This window comes from Glarea lozoyensis (genome assembly GCF_000409485.1).
Source record: "Glarea lozoyensis ATCC 20868 chromosome Unknown GLAREA6, whole genome shotgun sequence".
NCBI classification, from domain to species: Eukaryota; Fungi; Ascomycota; class Leotiomycetes; order Helotiales; family Helotiaceae; genus Glarea; species Glarea lozoyensis.
The window spans coordinates 1,949,117-1,969,521 of NW_007361001.1; the positions used below are offsets into that span (position 1 = coordinate 1,949,117).

Sequence of the window (20,405 nt, forward strand, 5' to 3'; positions counted from 1 at the left end):
AACGTGCTACCAAAAATTCGTCAACCTCTTATAACACGAAATGGCGACACTCGACTCCTTGAAGCAGGCTCTTAGGCAGCAGACCCAAAATACGGATCCGTCTTTGAAAATCCCACTCTCCGACTCACAATACGCTAATGCGTTTGATACCTTGAGATACTCAGAATGGGAAACGTACGAGGACTTCATCATCCCTCAACTCTACAAGTTACTAGCTCCCATCTGCAAATCGCGTAACGGGATATCAGTGCTAGAGATTGGACCAGGCCCAGAAAGCATACTTGGCCACCTTCCTAGCAGCTTGAGAAAGCAAATAAGCAAATACACAGCGTACGAGCCGATCGAGTTGTTCGCTACGGGCTTGGAAAAATCTCTTTCCTCGACTGCCGAAAGACAAGCATTCCTGCCTTGTCTTGAAGGGTCGGCTATGATTAATCGGAGTCCATTTGCTTTAAAGACAAACACAACAACAGGTGATGCTAGCGACGAGGATGAGAAATTCGATATCATTCTCTTCTGCCACAGCATGTATGGCATGAGTCCCAAACAAAAGTTTATCAAACGTGCGATTGAGCTGCTCGTCAAGCGGCCGTTGGATGCCCTGGTAATTGTTTTCCATCGTGGCGGAATCCTACCTCTCAATGGCTTAGTTTGCCATCAAACAGCTTCTTTTCCAGATGGAGCGTTGAGTGTCGCAGATGACAACGAATCGCTATATAGTTTTGCTGCTTTCATCGCAGGGTACATTATAGACGACGTAGACGCAGAGAGTACTGTCAAGGTCGAATGGCTTAAAGTGTGCCGGAAACTAGGCCGTCGCGAACAATCCCAGCCGAATCGACTCTTCTTTAGCTCGCCTAACATTATGGCGGCTTTTACTCAGATCTCGGCTGCCTTGCCAGAATTGATGCGGCAAGTTCCATCAGCCACGGAGAAAATGGCCGTCAAAAACAGGGAAGCCCGCCTCCATCGCCCTGCGGCAATCATGCGACCAACTGAGGTTCGGCATGTCCAGCAATGCGTCCGTTGGGCTCTGAAGCATGGAGTTGGCTTGACTGTTATTGGTGGAGGTCACGGTGGTCAATGTCTCTGGCCTAACGTTGTTGCGGTCGATATGAGCAACTTCAACGCAATACACATATTGCCAGAAGAGCAGAGCGCACAAGACTTGAATCGAAATTCCGGCCCCTTGGTTGTCGTCGAGGCTGGTTGCAAGACAGGCGACATCATTGGTTCGACTATGGGAGCGGGTGTAACTGTTCCACTGGGATCTCGCCCAAGTGTTGGTGCAGGACTCTGGTTACAAGGCGGCATCGGACATCTTGCCAGAATACACGGCCTCGCGTGCGACTCCATTGTCGGTGCGGTCGTAGTCAGCGTCAGTTCTGGTCACATTGTTTATGCTGGTTGTGTACCGAGTCAATACCGGCCAGCTGGTGCTGTTCTCGCCGAAAACGAATCTGATTTACTATGGGCGATAAAAGGTGCCGGGACCAACTTTGGCATCGTCGTCAGCGTGACTTTCGAGTCTCACAAAGCCCTAAAATTCTTGACTCGAAATTGGATCCTCCCACTGAAGAACAGCCGCGAAGCAGAGATTAAACTCAATGAGTTTGATAGTGTTGTCGCGAAGAAGCTCACCCGCAATAATTCTGCAGACGCCTACCTGTACTGGGACGCCGGTAAACTACATCTTGGCGTAACTGTTTATGAATCTTCAACGAAAGAAATCTCTTATACCACACACACGTCTGGAGACGTAAGCGCTGTTCTGGGTATGGAACACGGATACCAGATCGTGGATGCCGTCGGATTATTTGACACAGAGATGTACATGTCGAGAATGCACGGAGGTCACAGCGGTGGAAAGACCTCTTCATTCAAGCGGTGCGTATTCTTAAAGAACATTGGAGAAGCCAATATCGCGAATCGCTTGATAGCTGCCATTGAAGCTCGCCCCGCATCATTTTGCTATCTCCATCTCCTTCACGGTGGTGGTGCAGTCACCGACATTGCACCTGAAGCCACCGCCTTCGGATGTCGAGACTGGGACTTTGCCTGCGTAATAACCAGTGTCTGGCCGCGCGATCAAGACGGCGGCGAGGTTGCTCAAGCTGCTGTTACATGGGTCTATAGTGTCGTTGAAGACTTGTCGTCGTTGAGCTGTGGAGTCTACGGCGCGGATCTTGGCCCCGATCCCAGAGATGCCGCGCTTGCGGCTAGAGCTTTTGGACCCAATTTACCGCGCTTAGCGAAACTCAAAAGAGACTTCGACCCGCATAACGTTCTCGCTTACGCTTGCCCCTTGCCAAGAGCCACGACGAAGCAGAGACTCATTATTCTCATCACGGGAGAGAGTTTCGCCGGGAAAGACTATTGTGCTGAAATCTGGCTGTCCGCGTTTAACAGATGCTCTGGTGTCAAAGCAAAGGTAGTCAGTATCAGCAGTGCGACAAAGCGAGAATATGCGGTAGCTACTGGTGCCAGTATCACTCTCCTCCTCAACGACCGTACATACAAGGAGCAACATCGGGAGGCATTGACAGCTTTCTTTAATGAACAGTTAAAGCAACGACCTCAGATGCTGAGCGAGCAATTTCTCGATGCAGTTCAAGCTGCCAGTGATGTAGATGTGCTCATGATCAGCGGAATGAGAGAAGATGCTCCAGTTGCACGATATTCGCATTTGGTGCCAGATAGTAGGTTGATTGAGGTGTATATCGAGACAAGCCAACAGACGCGCCAGATTCGTCGAGGTCATTACGGTATTGGCAACTATACCTCTCATAATGATGGTCCTCCAAAAAGGTTAAACTACCGTCCCACCTTCACCTTCCACAACAACAAACCCGGCACCAACCCCCCAAAGCAATTCTTCGAAACCCACCTCCTCCCCATCCTCCACACAGACCTGGAACGCCTCACCAAACAAGTCCGTCACATCCCCAATTTCCCCCACCCACCCATCAACTTCGCCCACATCCTCGGGATCGCCCAACAACCAGGCGGACTGGCACTCTGCACCTCACTCCTCGAATCCCACATCAACTGCAAATACGACGCCATCGTATGCTGCGAGGCCGGCGGCTTTATCTATGCTTCAGCATTAGCATCGCGGGTCAATGTGCCGTTAGTGCTGATTCGTGAGGCTGGGAAGCTTCCGCCGCCGGTTGTTTCTGTGGTAAAGCCGAGGTCGCATATTTCTTCTGTGGGAACTGGGGAGGGGGAGGAGAAGCGGATTGAGATGGAGAGGGGTTTGATTCCTGGTGGTTCGTCGGTGTTGGTGGTTGATGATGTGCTTGCGACGGGGGTGACGCTTTGTGCGGTTTTGGAGTTGTTGGGTGAGGATGGTGTGGGTGTTGAAGATGTTAATGCTATGGTTGTTGCTGAGTTTCCTGTGCATCAAGGGCGAGAACTGTTGCGAAAGCGCGGTTTTGGAAGAGTTGGTGTTCAGAGTCTTCTAGTTTTCGAGGATGCTTAGATGGAGATGTTTCATAACATGATGGGTGACAAGGGTCCTACATGTATTTTACTGGACGGCTGATGTAGCATAGGAGATCCTTTATAATGTCTGGCTAACTTATGAAATTGATAAAGAGTGTACTACTAAAACATCCAAACAATACCACATCGTACATCTTGTCCACCGAAATTTAAACAATTAAGCGAGAATCCACCCCTCTATATATCTCGCTTAAACCTACAAACCCTCCCCCATCTCAACCCCTTCCTCCCTCTCCCACCCCTCGCTTTTGCCCTTCCACTACCTTTAGCTTTCCCCCTCCCCCTTCTCCCAACTTTCCTCCCCCCGAAAAGTCACTCCACCTTCCCACTTCGCACCACCTCCCTCACCCTCTCCTTCCCTATCACCACCATCTCCCTCCCCATCACATCCCTTTCCCTCGCCAGAAAACGCTCTAACCCACCACAAGCCCTTCCATATAAATAACTTCCCACGCCCTCCGCTCTGGCCCATCCCCCAACACACTCTCTCCACAACCTTCTCCCCTCATCCCACTTCCCGACCCTCCCAAGCGCGTCAGCCAATCTTCCCTTGGCCCAAGATGTCTCAGGATGTTCGTCGCCGACACTATTCCGATACGCAATATACGCCACGCCCAACAAACTCGCCGCTTCCTCGTGGCCATCTTTGCCTCTTTCAGATCTTCCGAGCGCAAGATGAGTGAGAGCTCTCAAAGTGGATTGATGCTGTGAGCCAAAGATTTGGGTGAGACCATCTAGAGCAGTGCGATTCAGGGAATCAATCTCGTTGAGCATCATAGTGCGTTTGGGAGTCTCGGAAGGGAGTTGTAGGCGTAGAATCTCCGCTTTGGAGGTTTGTGTGGAATATACATCGGAATGATTGGCCCCCAAGAGACTCAAGCGAGCTTCAAGAACCAAGCTTATTTCCTCAAGCGCTTCGTTGTGTTGACCTAGTTCCGAGAGAATCATTGCACGAAGATGTAAACTCGAGAGTTGATCAGGATGAAAATCCTCTTCTTTTAACGTGCCGCTCGTCAGGACTTCGGTTCGTAATTGGCAGACTTCCTCGCTCAGTAAATCAGCGGCTTTGGCTCCTTCTTTTAGGAATAGCAATTCCGTGAGTTGATGTTTGCTCGTCAGTGTATCTGGATTGCGTTGCGAGTGTTCCCAAGGTCCTGATTCTCGTGATAACAGAGTTGCTCGATTCATTTGCTCCGCAGCAGCATATTTGCCAAGGCGTTGTTTGATCAGGGCGCGATCAGACCTGCACGTCAGGATAACAGGGTGGTTGTCCGAGATAATGGGTGTGAGATGGTTGGCACTATTTACCAGAAGTGCTTCTAAATTATCGAGATCTTCGGTCGTGACAGCTGTGGCGAGGAGGATCTTGCATTTGGTGATTTGTGCGAGGAGGGTTGTCGGGTGATTCGTTCCAAGAAGTATTTCACTTCCGCGGATTGCTTGATGTGCGTATTGGAGTGCTTCTTCGTACTTGCCTTGCAGTCGAAGATTACAAGATAAGTGTCGCAGACTCGAAAGGGTATCAGTGTGCGATATTCCGAAACTTGACGTGCGTCCGGCAAGCGCGGATCGACATTTAATTGAAGCCTCCTGACAACACCCTTTGAGCATAAGAGCCCAGCCGTAATCGTCGATAGATTGTAGTAAATCAGTTTTTGAGTTGTTAGGTCCGTCCCGAGCATCACTGATAAGTTTGAAAGTCGTAATAGCAGAATCATAGCGATCCACACCCTGTGCTTGATCCAGTCTCGCTTGAATTCTCTTCCTCCACAGCACAGTTTGTTCTTCTTCGTCAACCGGATATATTTCCAAGGCACTTTTGATCTCTCTATACCTCCCGAGAATATCCAGCAACTCAATCTGATCCTGTAAAACACCTAGATGTTCGGCCGTGGAGGAAACAGAAAGAACATCCTTAGCCAAACTGGTCATTCTCAAAGCATCAAGATACCCACCCCTTCGCTTGAAATAAGCAGCTTCTTTTCGGTGGATTTTAGCAATAGCTAGACGCAAAGAGTTGACTTGAAGATCGCAATCGTTCAGGATATGGGCGAAGCAAGTCCTCCACCAAGCCCGGTCTTCGCTTTCCGCATCAGGATACCATTCTGAGAATGTTATCATTATTTCCTCGAACCACTTTCGCTCTTGCACGACATCTTCTTTGTCGGTTTCTGGCCGTACGCTCTTGAACAGATTCTGCATTGCTAGGCAGACGAGAGGATGAAGCGTATATGTCCCGCTCGACCCGACTTCTGCGACGAAGAAATGGCCTTTGAGGATAAACATAATGATGAGCATGTCCAGAGGATCAGTAGCTGAGAACAAAGCAAGAGGCACCAGATCACCACCTAGGTAATAGAGCTGAAATAAAATCCTTGTCGCGTCCGGAAATTCGCTTCGGAAAGCTCTTACATCCACGACCCCTTGTCCAGTGACCGAAAAGCGAGGATCCGGATTTGAAAACCGATCCACCTTACCAAACAAACGGAGCTTCATGGAGGGGCTGCTTTTGTATAGATACAAGAATTGGGCAACTGTCATGCCGGCGCTTGTGATCAACTTTCCAACCTGAAGAATAGCTAGAGGCAAGTAGACCATCAGCTGGGCAACCTCTTCAAGTTCTGATGAGGTACTATGTGCTAATGGTCCAAGACTACCACGAAGAAGCTTTGTTGATGCTTCTTCATCTAGTTCTCCAACTTCGCAAAGACCATTAGGACCGGCCAATTGTCGTCCAGTTTGAGTATTTCTCGCCATCACAATTACGCTGCCGCTGAAAGCTTTTAACTCCTCGAGCAGGTTCCCATCACCCTCGGACTTCTGAAGAAGTTTTCCAAAATCATCCGCAGTATCAACAACAACCAAGCTGTCGACATTGTGTTCTAGTTTGAGCCACCGATCCAGCTGCATTCCAGTCGTCGAGGATGAATTTGATTCCGGTGTGGTGAGAAGATCTTCTGACTTAAACCAGGAGATTTGTGTTTTTGGAGAGACGTCTCGCAGTCGATAGACAAATTCGATCATCAATTCTGTTTTGCTGTAAGAATGATTAACATGCTGCTCGATCAATTCAAGGGTAATCACGACTTACCCAATACCACCCAACCCCACTATAGCAATCCTATTCTGAGCTTTCGGTTTCCACATCGCAAACAACTCCTTCAAAGCCTCCACTCTTCCGCAGAATTTCTTATTCCTCGAATGCGGGACATTGAACAAAGATAGCGGACTATCAGACCCAGTCTCCGATCCAGGTGGTGTGTGATCTTCATCTTGACTAGGTCTACTTTCTGGATTCTTAAGTCGAACGACAAGACTTTTCGTCGCATCGTTGAGCGAGTCGTATAGGAAAGAAGCTACAGCTTCTGAAAATTGGGGGCCAGTAGGTATGCGGTCTTTTGCCTCTGTTTCTGCCATCGCGATCAATCCGTGAGCAATACTTGAAATTTGAGAGGAAATATTTCGCTTATTGTCATGAAGTCAGACTCTTATTTGGACGACTTAGTTGTACATGTCGCTGATAGCGAAGACATAGTGTGAGTGCTGGCATGCTTAGGTATTAAAGGTACGTAGATGAGTCAAGGTGAACGCAACTTCCTACCCTACGGCTGCAAAGTAACAGTCGTTTGATTCGCCATAATTTAGGGTTACAGCCGGGAACTGGATTGCAGTAAAACCCGATAAAAGAACAGTAAGATTTGCGTGCTGTAGATTGGGCGAGGCGCCCAAAGAACGTCGCTTTCCTTGCCAGTCGATAGGTGCGAGACGAGATGACATCGGATCAAATAATTTGAGGCTTGTGGCAAAGTGGTAATGAGGCGCCAGATATTCATATGGCCGACAGAACCTGGTGATATCAAGATAAGATCTTTGTTCACCAATGAGTACGAACGATATAGGATGAGTTGGCAGACGTTGGGTTGAGGATCTCGCTTGACGCCCAACCAGTACTCGCAACTTCCTCGTGATCACAATATGTGCCACACGACACTTGGTCTTTTACTTCCAATTTGAGGTAGATATATATGCTACGATAGAAATGAATTAGTTCTCTTTCTCGAGAAGTTAGCAGTAATAATAAGTTTGAACATACATAAACTTACTAAAATAAACTTACCCCAGTCACCACTTCCTCTCCTCACACCTAACGACACACCTGTGTCCCCTCGGCCGACTACTAATAATCTGATCCTCAACCTCCATATCCCCCATTGAACCCCCCACAACACTCGTACAAAACCTTTCATACACCGCCCTGACCAGTATCTTCATCTCCGCCATCGCCAAACTTCTAAAATCAGCTTTCAACTTTTCAAATATTAATAGAAATGCATTAAAAACTTACAATCTCCCAGTACACCCCCTACTCCCCATCCCAAACGCAAAAAATACCTTTTCCATTTCCCTCCTGCTTTCAGTATCCAGCCACCGCTCCGGCTGAAACTTTTCGCTATCGCTGAACACACCATTAAGACGATGCACACTCCAAGCCTGCGCCCCAACAACCATACCCTCTGCCACAAACCACCCATCAACCACTCTCCCGCCTTTCGGCACGATTCTAGGCTGAGACATTGGGATCGGCGGATACAAACGGAGACTTTCCATGATGACAGCATCAAGATAAGGTAAATCTTCAAAGTTCTGCTCTCTATTATTGTGAACTTCGTCCGCCAGTTTATCCTGAATGGCAGAGTTCTCGGGGAGTGAGAGTTGATAAAGAAGAAAACAGAGCGCGTCGCCTGTGGTGTCTATGCCTGCTGCTAGATGATCTAGACATTCTGCAACTATCACATCTTCTCCTAGATTCTCTGATGCGGTTTGGAGAGTATGTAAAAGTGTGTGCTCCCCAGCATCGGTTTGCTGAGCGGTGCTTTGGACGTAAGCATCGGTAAGGGGGGTTGGACGTGGTTCTGCTAATCTACCTAGGAGTTTGGCGAGGGTTGGGAAATGAAGATGTAGCAGATTTTCTGCATTCGGTTTAGTATTCGATAAGACAGAGGGAATGAAAGGAGTTTACTCTTCAAACTAGAATGGAAACTCAATTCCCGCATGAGCTTCTCGTCTTCTGGATTCTCAAGCGAATGCGTCCCGTACTTCCCAAAGATGAAATGAGTTGCACAATCCAGAGCGAAACAATGCAACAAAACCTAACAACATCCACAAGTTAACATCGCTTCCACCAACTCCATCCCAAACAAAAATCAACTCACATAAACATCCACCCCTTCCTCCCCCATCCCCCAGCCCTCACACCTCCCCACAAACCCCCCCGCCCCCTCCCTAACCCCCTCCAGCACCCCCTCCCCCCAAACCCTCGTCCTAGCATACCCCCCAGCAACCCCCCTTTTCCTCATCTTATGCTACATATCATCAGCCCCGCCTCCCCTCCCTCCCCCCTTCCCCTGCGCATCAAAAACTCACCTGCACCTTCCCAAGACTCGAAAACATAGTCCTACACCCAGTCACCCCCAACCCAAGTAGAAAGGCGACGGGAGACAAACCTCACACCCCTAATCCTCATCAAATCGTAAAAACGGCTTTTCTCCCAGCCCCCGGAGTTGGCGTATACTGTTTTGAGGGCGGAGGGAGAGAGAATGCTGATTTCACCTGGGGAGATGCGGACGATCGGACCGTATTTGATGTGTAAGTTGTGGATGTAGAGTCGTCTGGTGCTGGAGAACTCGTGGTAGAGGAGGGGGAGGGAGGTGTATCTTGTGTGAGATGGGCCTGGGAGGTTAGATGTGGAGGGGGAGTGGGGTGAGAGGAGGTGATGGAGTAGAAGTGAGGTGAGAAGGGTGAGGAAAATGGAGAGGGAGAGAAGGGTGAAAGACATGGTTTATGAGAGTTGAGTGGATGGTTGATGGTTGCTAGAGTATAAGGGAAACGTGATATCTGAAAGTGACAAGTACTACCTGCAGCCAATCAGATGACCTCATATGCATGCGTACGGGAACAGCCATACTTGAACGGTCCAAACGTGTTAGTCCACCTCACAACTACAGTCTGGCGAAATATTGCAAGATAAATGTTCTCAAGGCTAAGATTTTGGGAACAAGAACTCCTCCCGGCGCCATCAAGAAACCGTACGCTGCCCATATCATACAAATATATACTGTCACACTCCCCGGTCCCCAATATGAACAACAGCCATTCTTTGCCAAATCCATCGATCTCCGAACCTCACTCGAGTCCATACCGCCGTTACCAAGATTCATCTACTGAAAACCTTCTCAGCAGAAAGTAGTCCCAATAAGCCAATAAATACTCATCTGCCTCAAATAGCACGATTTGACCATCAAAATACGGCCTTTTCCGATAAGTTGGGATATACGAGAAACCCACTTGTCTGCAATTCAATTTCGGAACGAAAATCCTTTACATTCCAAGTGCAGATTTCGCGGATCCAACGACTGCTCTTGTGACGAGCACAACATTGCCAGGGGTGTCTGTGGCATCATCGGGGTAGACAAGGAAGGCGAGTGCAATAATGAAGTAGAGTCCAAGTAGCTGACATGGTTAGCATACAGATCCATATATATCAGGGAATTACAGCTTACCATGGCACCTTCCAAATAGTTGCTCTTTCCATCTTGAATCGTATAAGTGACAACCAACATACTCAAGAAAAAGACAACAGTCTCAAAGGTCTCGAAGTGAAGAGTCATTGGAATATCCATGATCCAGCCGAGAATGACCAAGAAAGGTGTGACTAATAGAGCGATCTGCATGCTGCTTCCAATAGCAACTCCGATTGCCAAATCCATCTTGTCCTTCAAAGCTACAACGATAGCGGTGACATGCTCCGCAGCGTTTCCGACAATTGGAAGAAGGATAAGACCGATGAAGGTCTTGGAGATATGCATGGTCTCTACAACAGATTCGATGGAGTCGACAAGGTATTCGGCGCAAATTGCAACCGCAATCGTAACAACCACCAAAATAACACCTGCAGCCCAAGGACTCATTTGTGGTTCCTCTGGGTCCTCCTCGTCGTCCGCGCTTTCGCCGTCGAAGAGTCGGGCATGTGTCTTTAATTGGAAAACAAGATACATAATGTAAAGGATCAAAAGAATGATAGCCGTGCCATGAGATAAAATGAGGATATTATCTTTTGTCGTGCTTTCAGATTTGGACAGTGCGGCATACAGCTAAAAATATTTAGCATGTTATTCTTTAGAAGCAGCATGAGACTTACAGTTGCAGGAATAATCAAAGAGGCAGACGCAACCGCCATAAGGGAAGACATAGTGGATGCGACTGTCATGTTAAAGCCCTGTTCAATACCTTGTGCTGTACCTGTTCTAGTGTTGTGAATGCCACCGGCTAAAAAGCAGCAACCCAAAACCAGGAGGATATTGGACAGAATACTTCCCAGCATACTTGATTGCACAATTCGGATTTCACCATTCTTCAAGGCGACGATACTGACCTAGCACCATAATTAGTCGATCCGCAAGTTTCGATGCTGCTTTGAGAACCTACAATGAGCTCTACAGCATTGCCAAAGGTAGCATTTAATAGCCCTCCCATGGTCTGACCAAGTTTTAAAGAAATTTCCTCCGTCGCAAAAGAAAGGACGGCTGCCAATGGAACGATTGCAAAGAAATTGAGAATGAAAACAGTTGTCGGGTTCCAACCACCTGCGCCAGCAACTATACCCAACGGTACGAAGACCAGGAGGATATTGACATAGTTGCTGAACAATGTGACCTTAGTAACATTGAAAGCTCTAGCAGGAACCCTTACGAACTTATTTCCGCTGTTCTCTCCCGGTGTATGGGTTTTGTTTAAAAAGAAATCCCGTATCGACAGCTTGCGCGACGCTGCTCCGTTCTCCTGTCCGCTCAAAAGCCCCGTCTCCTCGCTCGCATTCCCGTTGTTGGGGCTCATGATGTTCGTTCGACCCGTAAGGCGATCGCGTGTAGTAGTTTTCGCACGCGAGAGAGATTTTCGAAAGTCCGTCGAGACTACAAATATGTCAAAGACAAACGGAAATTAGCTTCGTGAAGTTCAGCGCTCCAATCCAAAGACAGATTGGCTTGGCCTCTTGGCTTAAGGCTTGATGACAACAAAGGAGAATGTGCCACGAGCAATGTGTTGTTGGTTGCGATATGGACGGGCGAAGCTGTTGCGATGTGCCGGCACAATGAAAATGGATGACAGCTAAATGTTGGTCAAGGAAAGGAAGGTCGAGAAGCTTTGAAGCTTGGGTGGATTAGTAGAGAGTTGATGCGATCGAGTGTCAAGTGTGGTAGCTCTAGTGTCGGGCCGCAACGTCATTCGATTGGCTTTGCTGGAAAAGATGCTGGACTGACTGCAGGCGATAGCGATGCGGTGCGCTTTTGTGGAAAAATTGATCGAGACAGCAGCGGCGATAACCCAGGAATCCAGGAACAAGTTGGATGACTTGTGTGCGATGGGGAGAAGGGAGGGGAGAAGGAAATGTATCATGTTATTCACTTACCGACCATCTTGGCAATTCACAAATTGCTTGGGGTGTGGGCAAAAGTGTGTATGTTTGCAGGTTCGGGTTTGGCGGGGAAACAATCTTGAAGCTTGCTGCGCCTCGTTTGTGAAAGGACGAAAGGTAAGTGTAAGGTACTGTAAGGTTTGGATTCTGCCGGGCGAAGAGCGTTCGAGCACTTGGGATTGGCAATTGATTGATCAGATGGACGGCGGACTACGAGGGAAAGGCGCAAATTTGAGCAGGTGCAACGGGTGGTTGCTGCAATGCTGTAGCAACTGGGACCTTGGAAACCTTCGTGTGTCGTCAACGCGCAGGAATGTTGGGTAGCGGTTGGATGCAATTGCAGGAGAAGGGCAGATTTGAAGCTGCAAGAAGAAAATATGTTGAAGAGTTATTCACAGCTACTTCAATCGCTGTCGTTGTATATTGTGTCTTGGAGAGAAGTACATATGCATTCAAGCTCTAGAGTCCAGCTGCCAACTCTTGTCACTTCCTTGATTCTGAGCAGCCGTTGCTTACGTCCTACTCGTACCCGAGCTTCAGGATAGCTTCCTGTAGTGCAACATGATGTACTGCTTCTACGCGGCCTCGTTTATCTGTATAAAATATTTCTTTGTACGTGGCAGAAGCTCTGCGAACAAAACTTCAATAATAATAAAACTTTTCAATTTTGTACTATTCCAAAAACACATTACCATAAGCACAAGTTCCTAAACCCCAATGTCGAATAGAGAAGCTATGACCATACTGGGCAGCTGACGTAGCTTTAGGACTGGATCTCCCAGTTTCTTTCGACCTGCACAGCCTCCCTTGGCACGCGACGAAGAACTCTTTGGCTTGTCGATTGGCTATTCCACCGCCACATGTGCATCGAAGAAAGCAGAGTGCTTGATAAGTGGGCTGTCTGGGTAAAGCCCTTGCAGATCGGATTGAAAGCCGATGGATAAGAAAACTGGCGCCCGAGGCAATTCTTATTTGACAAAAAGATGAGTTTCTTGATCTTATCTTGGCAGGAGGTGAGTTGCCTACTGGAGAGCCTTCCCAGGACTTTTCAAAGAAGACCTTCCTGATATCAAGTCTGTTTGATTCGTTTGGGCTGTGCAAATCTCTTGGAGATGATTTTCTTTGCCTTGCCAAGGTCTGTATTCATCATGTACTCGCCTTCTCGTTTGAGTGAAAGCAAATCCTCCTTCCATTAGCGACAAGATTACAACGAGCGGGTGGCAGTGTGAGAATTGGCAGGAATAGGATGGCTGCTGTCTTACTTGCTGGCGTAAGACGGTTGATTACGTGTCCTGGTTCATGAGATGATGATATTCCAAATGGTGTCGCCGGCCGCGGGCAATTGCTTGCTGATGATTTTTTGCGCAGCCGTCAGCATATAGTGGTATCCAAACGTGGGCAACGCTCTCAATTTTCAAGTTTTATATCGATATGTGGTATCCTGTCGAGTCTGATGCTTCTTCTTGGCCTCATCTTCTGTATGCCGTGGACGTGATTGTCTGTGTTCTGCTCTTGCTGATTCCCTTACGCTCACCATGTTCCTCGTCTCATCTCCTCTGTATCTTTTGATACTCGAATGTGCTGTAGTGCTCGATGACCGCTTTCCTTTATCACTTCCATATTTAACTCTTTCCAGCTTCTTATCTTTAATCTCCCCATGCTTTTTACTCGAACTCTTCTTCAATGCACGTGAATTCTCCTTCATCGCCCTCCTCCTACATTTCTCCTCCTGCTCTGGAGTTAAAATCCATGGAACGCGAAGAACATCTTTCCTGAATTCCAAAACTTCATTCCAGCATCTAACCTCTTGATCTGTACTCTTAAGAACCTCGACCTTGATGATCTCAACCTGCTTCTGATCTCGAAATGTGTTGATCCCCCCTTTGATTTTAACCACTGTGCCCACGTCGAGATCATCCCAGGGAATATTGGGATTGGTGACGGAAGGTCCATCGTTGACGACGGCCTTAGTTTCATTTGACTTCTTGGTAATGACAACAGTATTGGTTGTGGCTGCGGCAATGGCTTCTTCGGCGGCGGTAGGGGGAGCTGGACAAATGCATTCGATACACGTTCCGCTGCTGTCATCAAGAGTGTATACCCTCTTTTTGGCGAATTCATCGACCGCAACGATAAGGCCCGTAAGACGAACCCATTTTATGGGATGATTGCCATGGTGGTATAAACGTCGGCCTGAATGATAGAATCTGTTAGTCTGTACTATCGAAGCATGCATCGTTCAACAAGATACAACGTTGGTTCGTAGTGAACGTAGGTTGGAGACACTTACCATTGCTGAACATGCCCCATTCAGCAAGATCATGGACATCAATCGCGCGCAAGGGGCACCATCTTTTGATGCTAGGAGACAGCTCATGGCAATACTCGGGGTAGATGTCGGGTTTCCTAAGACCAGATGTCATGGCATGATGAGGAAGATACAATGCACAGGTGTTGCCACACCGAAAGTCGACGTTGTAAGATGGACTTGATAATGATGTTGTTGGGGAGACGCGTTTTGGTCGAGCACGAAACAAGAACGAGGTCACGGGGAGCTCGCTTCCCGCATGCCCCCACGTCCTGAGTTCCAGAAGAAGACAGTGGAACAAAAATTATATTGATAAAAATACATCCACTGTTAGAGGTACCGTGATTCCATTTGCAGGCTTTCAAAGTTATCAATTAACTGAAATATCCATTTCCGTAAATACGCTTCAGGCCTTTCATCCATAATCGATTATCCATGCCATCCGTCCATAACGCCATATTTGCATTGCAGTATGCACAAACCATCGAAAAAATCAACGCTTTGCACGCTTCTTCTTAGGCTTTTCCTCATCGCCAGCCTGGCTCTTTAGTCTCGCTGCAGCGGCTTGAAAAGCTTCCTCCGATGGCATTTCATCTTCATCATCCTCGTCTTCCGAGACCCTCTTCTTCCCTTTTCCTTTCTTTGGCTTCTTTTCATTCGAATATTTTGCCTCCAGATTATCGAAGAAAGAGCCTCGGTCGGCCTGACGCTTTCTGATCAAAGCTGCTAGCCCATCCTCACCACTATCTTTCTTTCCTTTGCTTTTTCCAAATAACTTGTCAGCAACCCCAAGTTCTTGGGCATACTCCATAGCTTCCTTGCCCTCCTTTCTCGCCTGCTTCATTCTGTTCTCCTTTGCTTTCTCTGTCTCACCCGTATATGCTTTGAATGGCTTGACCTCATCTTGCGCGATAGCTTTATCAATGATTTCCCTGAACCTATCTTCATCTTCAAGAGGATCGCTGAGCATGACCGTTGAATATATGCCACTCCATTTACCTTTAGCCTTCGTGTAAGCGTCCAAGAGGTCATCCTTTTCTTCATCTGATCCTTTGTATCCTTTGGAGAATATCTCGATAGCTTCTGAGGTTATCACGTCTTTGAACTGCTCCGAGTAAAACTCAGACCAACTAAAACCATCGGCGTCAATAGATTCGGATGTTGAGCCGGTCACATCATATCGTTTCCGTCTGATGGGATCTGACAAGACGGCATACGCGAATGCTATCTCCTGGAATTTGGTATGAGCTTCATCTTTCAGATGCTCAGGAGCCTTGTCTGGGAGAAATTAGTAAGTAATGTGCAATGCTGCTCGCGAGCGCTGCATGATACATACCTGGATGGTGTTTCAGCGCAGCCTTTCGATATGCATATTTGATCTCGTCGGCAGTAGCAGACTTTTCCAGAGCAAGAACTTTGTAGGGTTCGATAGATGGTGGCTCCTCGTCCACGAGCTCTTCTTCCTCGTCTTTGCGTTTACGTGGTGGCATTGTGTTTGATATGGTGTTCGATTGAAGGACGAAGCCTGGACGGGAAGACGCGACTTTTGGTGTTGAATCGCGTAAAGCTGTACGACCGAGCAGGGATATTCAGCCCTGTGAGAAAAGCAGAGAGGATCGAAAAAATGAAACAGGATAACTTGACTTGAGCAGGCGGAAGACTATATGACTAGCAGTATGAAAATAAGATATTAGAAATCGGTCTTCTCTTCTCTTATTATATCTTTTAGGTCTGGGCTCAATAAGTGAGAAGATGATGTGATGTGACTTGTATTTTAAATACCCTGTTGCAAACATCTGATGCGATTAAATTCAACTGCTCTTTGCTCGTCTTACGAGAAGTGCGCAATTGGATTCACTTTTGAATCATCGCTCATAAGAAAGCAGTTATAAAATCGGTACGTTGGTACAACTTGGAAGTACAAGCCTCGGTGACGGAGTTCGCTTGCACCACCTCATCGACCCCACCAACCTCAATCAAAATTCCAGAGGACAACACTACCCCCCCATCTCAACACTTGATATATCCGGACGGCTTGTTCGATTGATCCATTCGCTCTTTCAAGATGGCAACACACGAACAACTGCCATCGACTTCCTCGCGACCGATTCTTGACCCAACAGTCAGCAAGCAGGAAAAATCCTCAAAAGATGAAGCTCCCTCCACAGCATTGAAGCGCAACGCTGAAGAGGCATCCCTCTCAACCCAGAAAATCAATATCGGCACTAGACGCTCAGCGCTAGCTGTGGTTCAAGCGGAGATGATCATGAAGGAGTTGAAGAAAGCTCACCCGGAAGTTACCTACGAGATCCATGCGATGGCGACAATGGGCGACAAGAATCAAACTACTGCTCTACACGATTTCGGCGCAAAGAGTCTGTGGACCCACGAATTGGAAGCGCAGCTCTTGGACGGAAGTCTGGATATCGTTGTTCATTGTCTGAAAGATATGCCTACACAATTGCCTAAAAAGTGTACGATTGGATGTATTACAGAGCGCGAAGATCCGAGGGATGTAGTGGTTATGAAAAAGGGACTGGAGTATAAGACTCTTGGTGAACTACCTGATGGCGCGATTGTTGGAACGAGTAGTGTTCGCCGGAGTGCACAAGTCAAGATGAAGTATCCAGGGCTAAAATTCAAGGATGTTAGAGGGAATATCGGAACGAGGCTGGCTAAGCTCGACGCTGAAGATAGCGAATACTCATGCTTGATTTTGGCCGCCGCTGGAATCATTCGTATGGACTGGGGTCATCGAATTACACAATACCTGGATTCAAAGACACCTGGTGGAGGACTACTACATGCCGTCGGTCAAGGGGCGCTCGCCATTGAAGTTCGGGAAGGGGACGACAAGATAGCTAACATATTAGCCGATCTGAACCATAAAGACAGCAGTCTTGCTGGTCTTGCAGAGAGAAGTCTAATGCGCACTCTGGAGGGTGGATGTAGCGTGCCGATTGGTGTTGAGACAACCTGGATTGAAAAGGGTAAGCTCCTGATGAAAGCTATCGTTGTAAGTCTAGACGGAAAGGAGAGCGTAGAAACAGAGAGATTAGAGGAGATCCTCAACGAAAAGGACGCAGATCAATTCGGTTGGGATGTGGCCCAAGCCTTGGTAGAAAAAGGAGCTTCAAAGATTCTCGAGGCTATTAATCTCAATCGGCCGATCATAGAGGAGGGTGGCGGTGCGTAAATGTTTTTATTGTAATACTAAGCCGAGGAGTTGACAACTCGAAAAGCATAGACTGTCCTGGCCGGGCGGTAGATTTGCTCTGATATGGCGTTTCAACTGTAAATCTTGTTGCCATGTTGAAATCTATAACATCCCTCAAAACCTCGAGGCCACTGTTGAATTGAGCCCTATACACTTCGAGCACTTTACTCTTCCTCTGTGAACTTCTTATAAGCCTCCCCATCCATCAGACCATCCAGATCGCTGACTCCCTCCTCGGCAACCTCCACCTTCGCAACCCATCCACCAGCAGACGAATCATCCTCCGGACCTTTGTTGATTGTAGCAGGCTTCTCTTCCAGGAGAGAGTTGACAGATGTGATTGTACATGAGATGGGAGAGTTGATATCCGAAGCCGACTTCACAGACTCCACCGCTCCGATCGAATCGCCGGCTTTGACCTCCATTGGCGTTGTTGGAAGCTCAACATATACAACGTCGCCAAGCGCATGCGCAGCGTATTCTGAAATACCAATAGTCGCAGTCTTCTTGTCGTCGGAGAGCTCGACCCATTCGTGGTCCTTTGTGTATTTCTTAACATATGCTGCTCCGCTATCAGTGACCAACGAGGAGCTTACAAGCGCAACAACTTACCAGCTCTCGTAGCAGAAAAGGCGCGCACGCCAAATGGAGAGCGTATCGATGAAGCTGTGTTTCCTCTCGCTGCGACAGCTAGCCTCGAGGCCGCTGGCCGTAATGTTCGTGCAATTGATGCCATTGTTGTGATGTGATGTCAAGCTATGAACTCTTGATCTTGGACATTTCTGGAGGCTTGGAACATACGAGCAGGGGTGGCAGGTTTAGCGACACCCCACCAAAGCCAAAAATCCAGCCGGCCGGGATACATGTGAACAACAAAACATATCAAACATTCAAATATAGGTCAACAACCATGGCAAGCTGAAGAAGGAAGAGATCAAATTAATGCAATTTATCTAAGCATGAATTGTGTAATGTTGAACTTTAGATGTGCTTTCAAGCCCTTGATACCCAATCATCGCGTGAAGTCAGCTCTAGACGCGCTCGGCATAAAGTAGCGCCACCAATACATACACAATCCGCGCGACATCTCGACGGCCAGGGGTGTCTGTCTTTCTGAATACCCTCAATAAATCCCGAACAGGTTGTATGAAGCATCGAGTACTTCCCCTCGCCTTATGATCTTCTTTGCATTCTTTGGCTCATTCACTAGCCTTTTCTCTATGCAAAGCTCACCAAACAAGTCTTGATTGCGCTTCCCGCTCACTACGCCTAGCGGATCCATCACAACCCTATCCACCCCAAAACGTATCGCACCTCGTAGCCTTATTCACTTGATTAAACCGACAAGCTGGATTCCTCGACATTGTCAGCCGGCTCGCCAGCCCAATTTCACGACGCCATGGAAAACACGATGGACACAGAAGGAGCATATGACCCACGGAACGAGGGCCATGACGATGCAATGGGCGGGACCGACGACGGATCACAATCGCACACCCCTACCCATAACAATGGCTTCAGCAATCGACAACAACATGGGCAGTCCCAGTCGGCAGAGTTCTCACAATCTCAGCAGCACGGCGGCTACCCAGCGTCACCAAATCCAGACGTCGATCCAAATGCGAGATACCCCACGCCGCCTACAGCCTTTGCTCCCTCGATCTCAAGACCCAACTCAGGACTCTCTGGCAATGGTGGTTACGGAAACATGCAGCAATCCTCATATCAAGACCAGAACTCGCGGAGCGCAGCGGGCGGGGAACAGAGTCGGAACAACAGCAACAGCAATAAGAATAGCGTGGTGATCAAGGTGGGCATGGTAGGGGATGCACAGATAGGCAAGACATCACTGATGGTGAAATACGTCGAGGGAAGCTGGGACGAGGATTACATTCAGACGCTAGGAGTCAATTTCATGGAGAAAACAATATCGATACGTAACACCGAAATCACATTTTCCATCTGGGATCTGGGAGGACAGAGGGAGTTTGTTAACATGTTACCTTTGGTGTGCAACGACGCCGTGGCTATATTATTCATGTTCGACTTAACGAGGAAGAGCACGTTGAATAGTATCAAGGAATGGTATAGACAAGGGCGGGGGTTTAACAAAACAGCGATTCCATTTCTGGTTGGCACCAAGTATGATCATTTCGTCAACTTCCCACGGGAAGACCAAGAGGAGATATCGAATCAGGTAAGTCACAAGACCACCCTTCATGACTACGTATTAACCACTATTTCAGGCCCGGAGGTTCGCCAAGGCAATGAGAGCCAGTCTTATCTTCAGCAGTACAAGTCACAGTATCAACGTCCAAAAGGTAAAAATCCCCAAAAAACGACTTCTCACGTTCCCATCCCTCATCTTTCCCGCCCCACCTCCACAAATCCGGAAAACACCCACCAAACCACCTACACTACACACCCACAAACAATCAGACCCCCATCAAACACCTCTCATCAAACCCACAAACTAACACCCCCCTTTAGATCTTCAAAATCGTCCTTTCAAAAGCCTTCGACCTAAAATGCACCATCCCCGAAATCGAAAACGTCGGCGAACCCCTCCTCCTCTACCAATCCGTAGGCTAGTTCATTTGTGACTTTCTCGCTCTGGAGTGGGTAATGGTCACTTTGATGTTTTGACGAATGCAGAAAAAGAAAAACCAAGAAATAAATGATAAAACTAATTGAATCATGGAAACTAAAAAAGAGCAAACAAGAGCAAGCAACCCTGCGTATGTACATGTCAAAAACAGTCTATGATCATGAAAGCCAACCCGAGGGAATGGAATGGAGCGAGTAGAATGTGGAGAGGATTCGGGGATCTTTTTTTCTGTACTTTACCCACTATTGCTATTGCATATTGTCGTTTTAGCAGGTCGTTCAAGGTGTCGAAGTTT

The 20,405-nt window shown here is 47.8% G+C and overlaps 9 protein-coding genes across 9 annotated transcripts; 3 read left to right on the plus strand and 6 right to left on the minus strand.

The window, feature by feature from the left end:
• Nucleotides 1-40: 40 nt before the first annotated feature.
• On the plus strand, nucleotides 41-3,481 carry GLAREA_02958 (PRTase-like protein; the record flags this gene model as incomplete). The annotated part of the gene is made up of 1 exon (XM_008088043.1): nucleotides 41-3,481. The coding sequence occupies one exon, from the start codon at nucleotides 41-43 to the stop codon at nucleotides 3,479-3,481; it is 3,441 nt and encodes a 1,146-aa protein (XP_008086234.1).
• A 335-nt stretch (nucleotides 3,482-3,816) lies between these two features.
• GLAREA_02959 (P-loop containing nucleoside triphosphate hydrolase) lies at nucleotides 3,817-6,921 on the minus strand (the record flags this gene model as incomplete). Its single annotated transcript, XM_008088044.1, has 2 exons — nucleotides 3,817-6,541; nucleotides 6,596-6,921. The coding sequence occupies 2 exons, from the start codon at nucleotides 6,919-6,921 to the stop codon at nucleotides 3,817-3,819; spliced, it is 3,051 nt and encodes a 1,016-aa protein (XP_008086235.1).
• Nucleotides 6,922-7,747: 826 nt separating this feature from the next.
• On the minus strand, nucleotides 7,748-8,558 carry GLAREA_02960 (Cytochrome P450; the record flags this gene model as incomplete). The annotated part of the gene is made up of 3 exons (XM_008088045.1): nucleotides 7,748-7,792; nucleotides 7,897-8,474; nucleotides 8,525-8,558. 3 exons carry the CDS (start codon nucleotides 8,556-8,558, stop codon nucleotides 7,748-7,750), a joined length of 657 nt encoding a protein of 218 aa, XP_008086236.1.
• Nucleotides 8,559-9,882: 1,324 nt separating this feature from the next.
• GLAREA_02961 (uncharacterized protein) lies at nucleotides 9,883-11,397 on the minus strand (the record flags this gene model as incomplete). The annotated part of the gene is made up of 4 exons (XM_008088046.1): nucleotides 9,883-10,014; nucleotides 10,065-10,655; nucleotides 10,703-10,936; nucleotides 10,990-11,397. 4 exons carry the CDS (start codon nucleotides 11,395-11,397, stop codon nucleotides 9,883-9,885), a joined length of 1,365 nt encoding a protein of 454 aa, XP_008086237.1.
• Nucleotides 11,398-13,391: 1,994 nt separating this feature from the next.
• GLAREA_02962 (Nucleic acid-binding protein) lies at nucleotides 13,392-14,400 on the minus strand (the record flags this gene model as incomplete). The annotated part of the gene is made up of 2 exons (XM_008088047.1): nucleotides 13,392-14,170; nucleotides 14,268-14,400. 2 exons carry the CDS (start codon nucleotides 14,398-14,400, stop codon nucleotides 13,392-13,394), a joined length of 912 nt encoding a protein of 303 aa, XP_008086238.1.
• Nucleotides 14,401-14,778: 378 nt separating this feature from the next.
• Nucleotides 14,779-15,775, minus strand: GLAREA_02963 (Chaperone J-domain-containing protein; the record flags this gene model as incomplete). Its single annotated transcript, XM_008088048.1, has 2 exons — nucleotides 14,779-15,563; nucleotides 15,622-15,775. 2 exons carry the CDS (start codon nucleotides 15,773-15,775, stop codon nucleotides 14,779-14,781), a joined length of 939 nt encoding a protein of 312 aa, XP_008086239.1.
• A 575-nt stretch (nucleotides 15,776-16,350) lies between these two features.
• On the plus strand, nucleotides 16,351-17,481 carry GLAREA_02964 (Periplasmic binding protein-like II; the record flags this gene model as incomplete). The annotated part of the gene is made up of 1 exon (XM_008088049.1): nucleotides 16,351-17,481. One exon carries the CDS (start codon nucleotides 16,351-16,353, stop codon nucleotides 17,479-17,481), a length of 1,131 nt encoding a protein of 376 aa, XP_008086240.1.
• Nucleotides 17,482-17,666: 185 nt separating this feature from the next.
• Nucleotides 17,667-18,238, minus strand: GLAREA_02965 (Single hybrid motif; the record flags this gene model as incomplete). Its single annotated transcript, XM_008088050.1, has 2 exons — nucleotides 17,667-18,064; nucleotides 18,115-18,238. 2 exons carry the CDS (start codon nucleotides 18,236-18,238, stop codon nucleotides 17,667-17,669), a joined length of 522 nt encoding a protein of 173 aa, XP_008086241.1.
• A 675-nt stretch (nucleotides 18,239-18,913) lies between these two features.
• On the plus strand, nucleotides 18,914-20,094 carry GLAREA_02966 (P-loop containing nucleoside triphosphate hydrolase; the record flags this gene model as incomplete). Its single annotated transcript, XM_008088051.1, has 3 exons — nucleotides 18,914-19,699; nucleotides 19,749-19,823; nucleotides 19,993-20,094. The coding sequence occupies 3 exons, from the start codon at nucleotides 18,914-18,916 to the stop codon at nucleotides 20,092-20,094; spliced, it is 963 nt and encodes a 320-aa protein (XP_008086242.1).
• Between the last annotated feature and the right edge of the window lie 311 nt (nucleotides 20,095-20,405).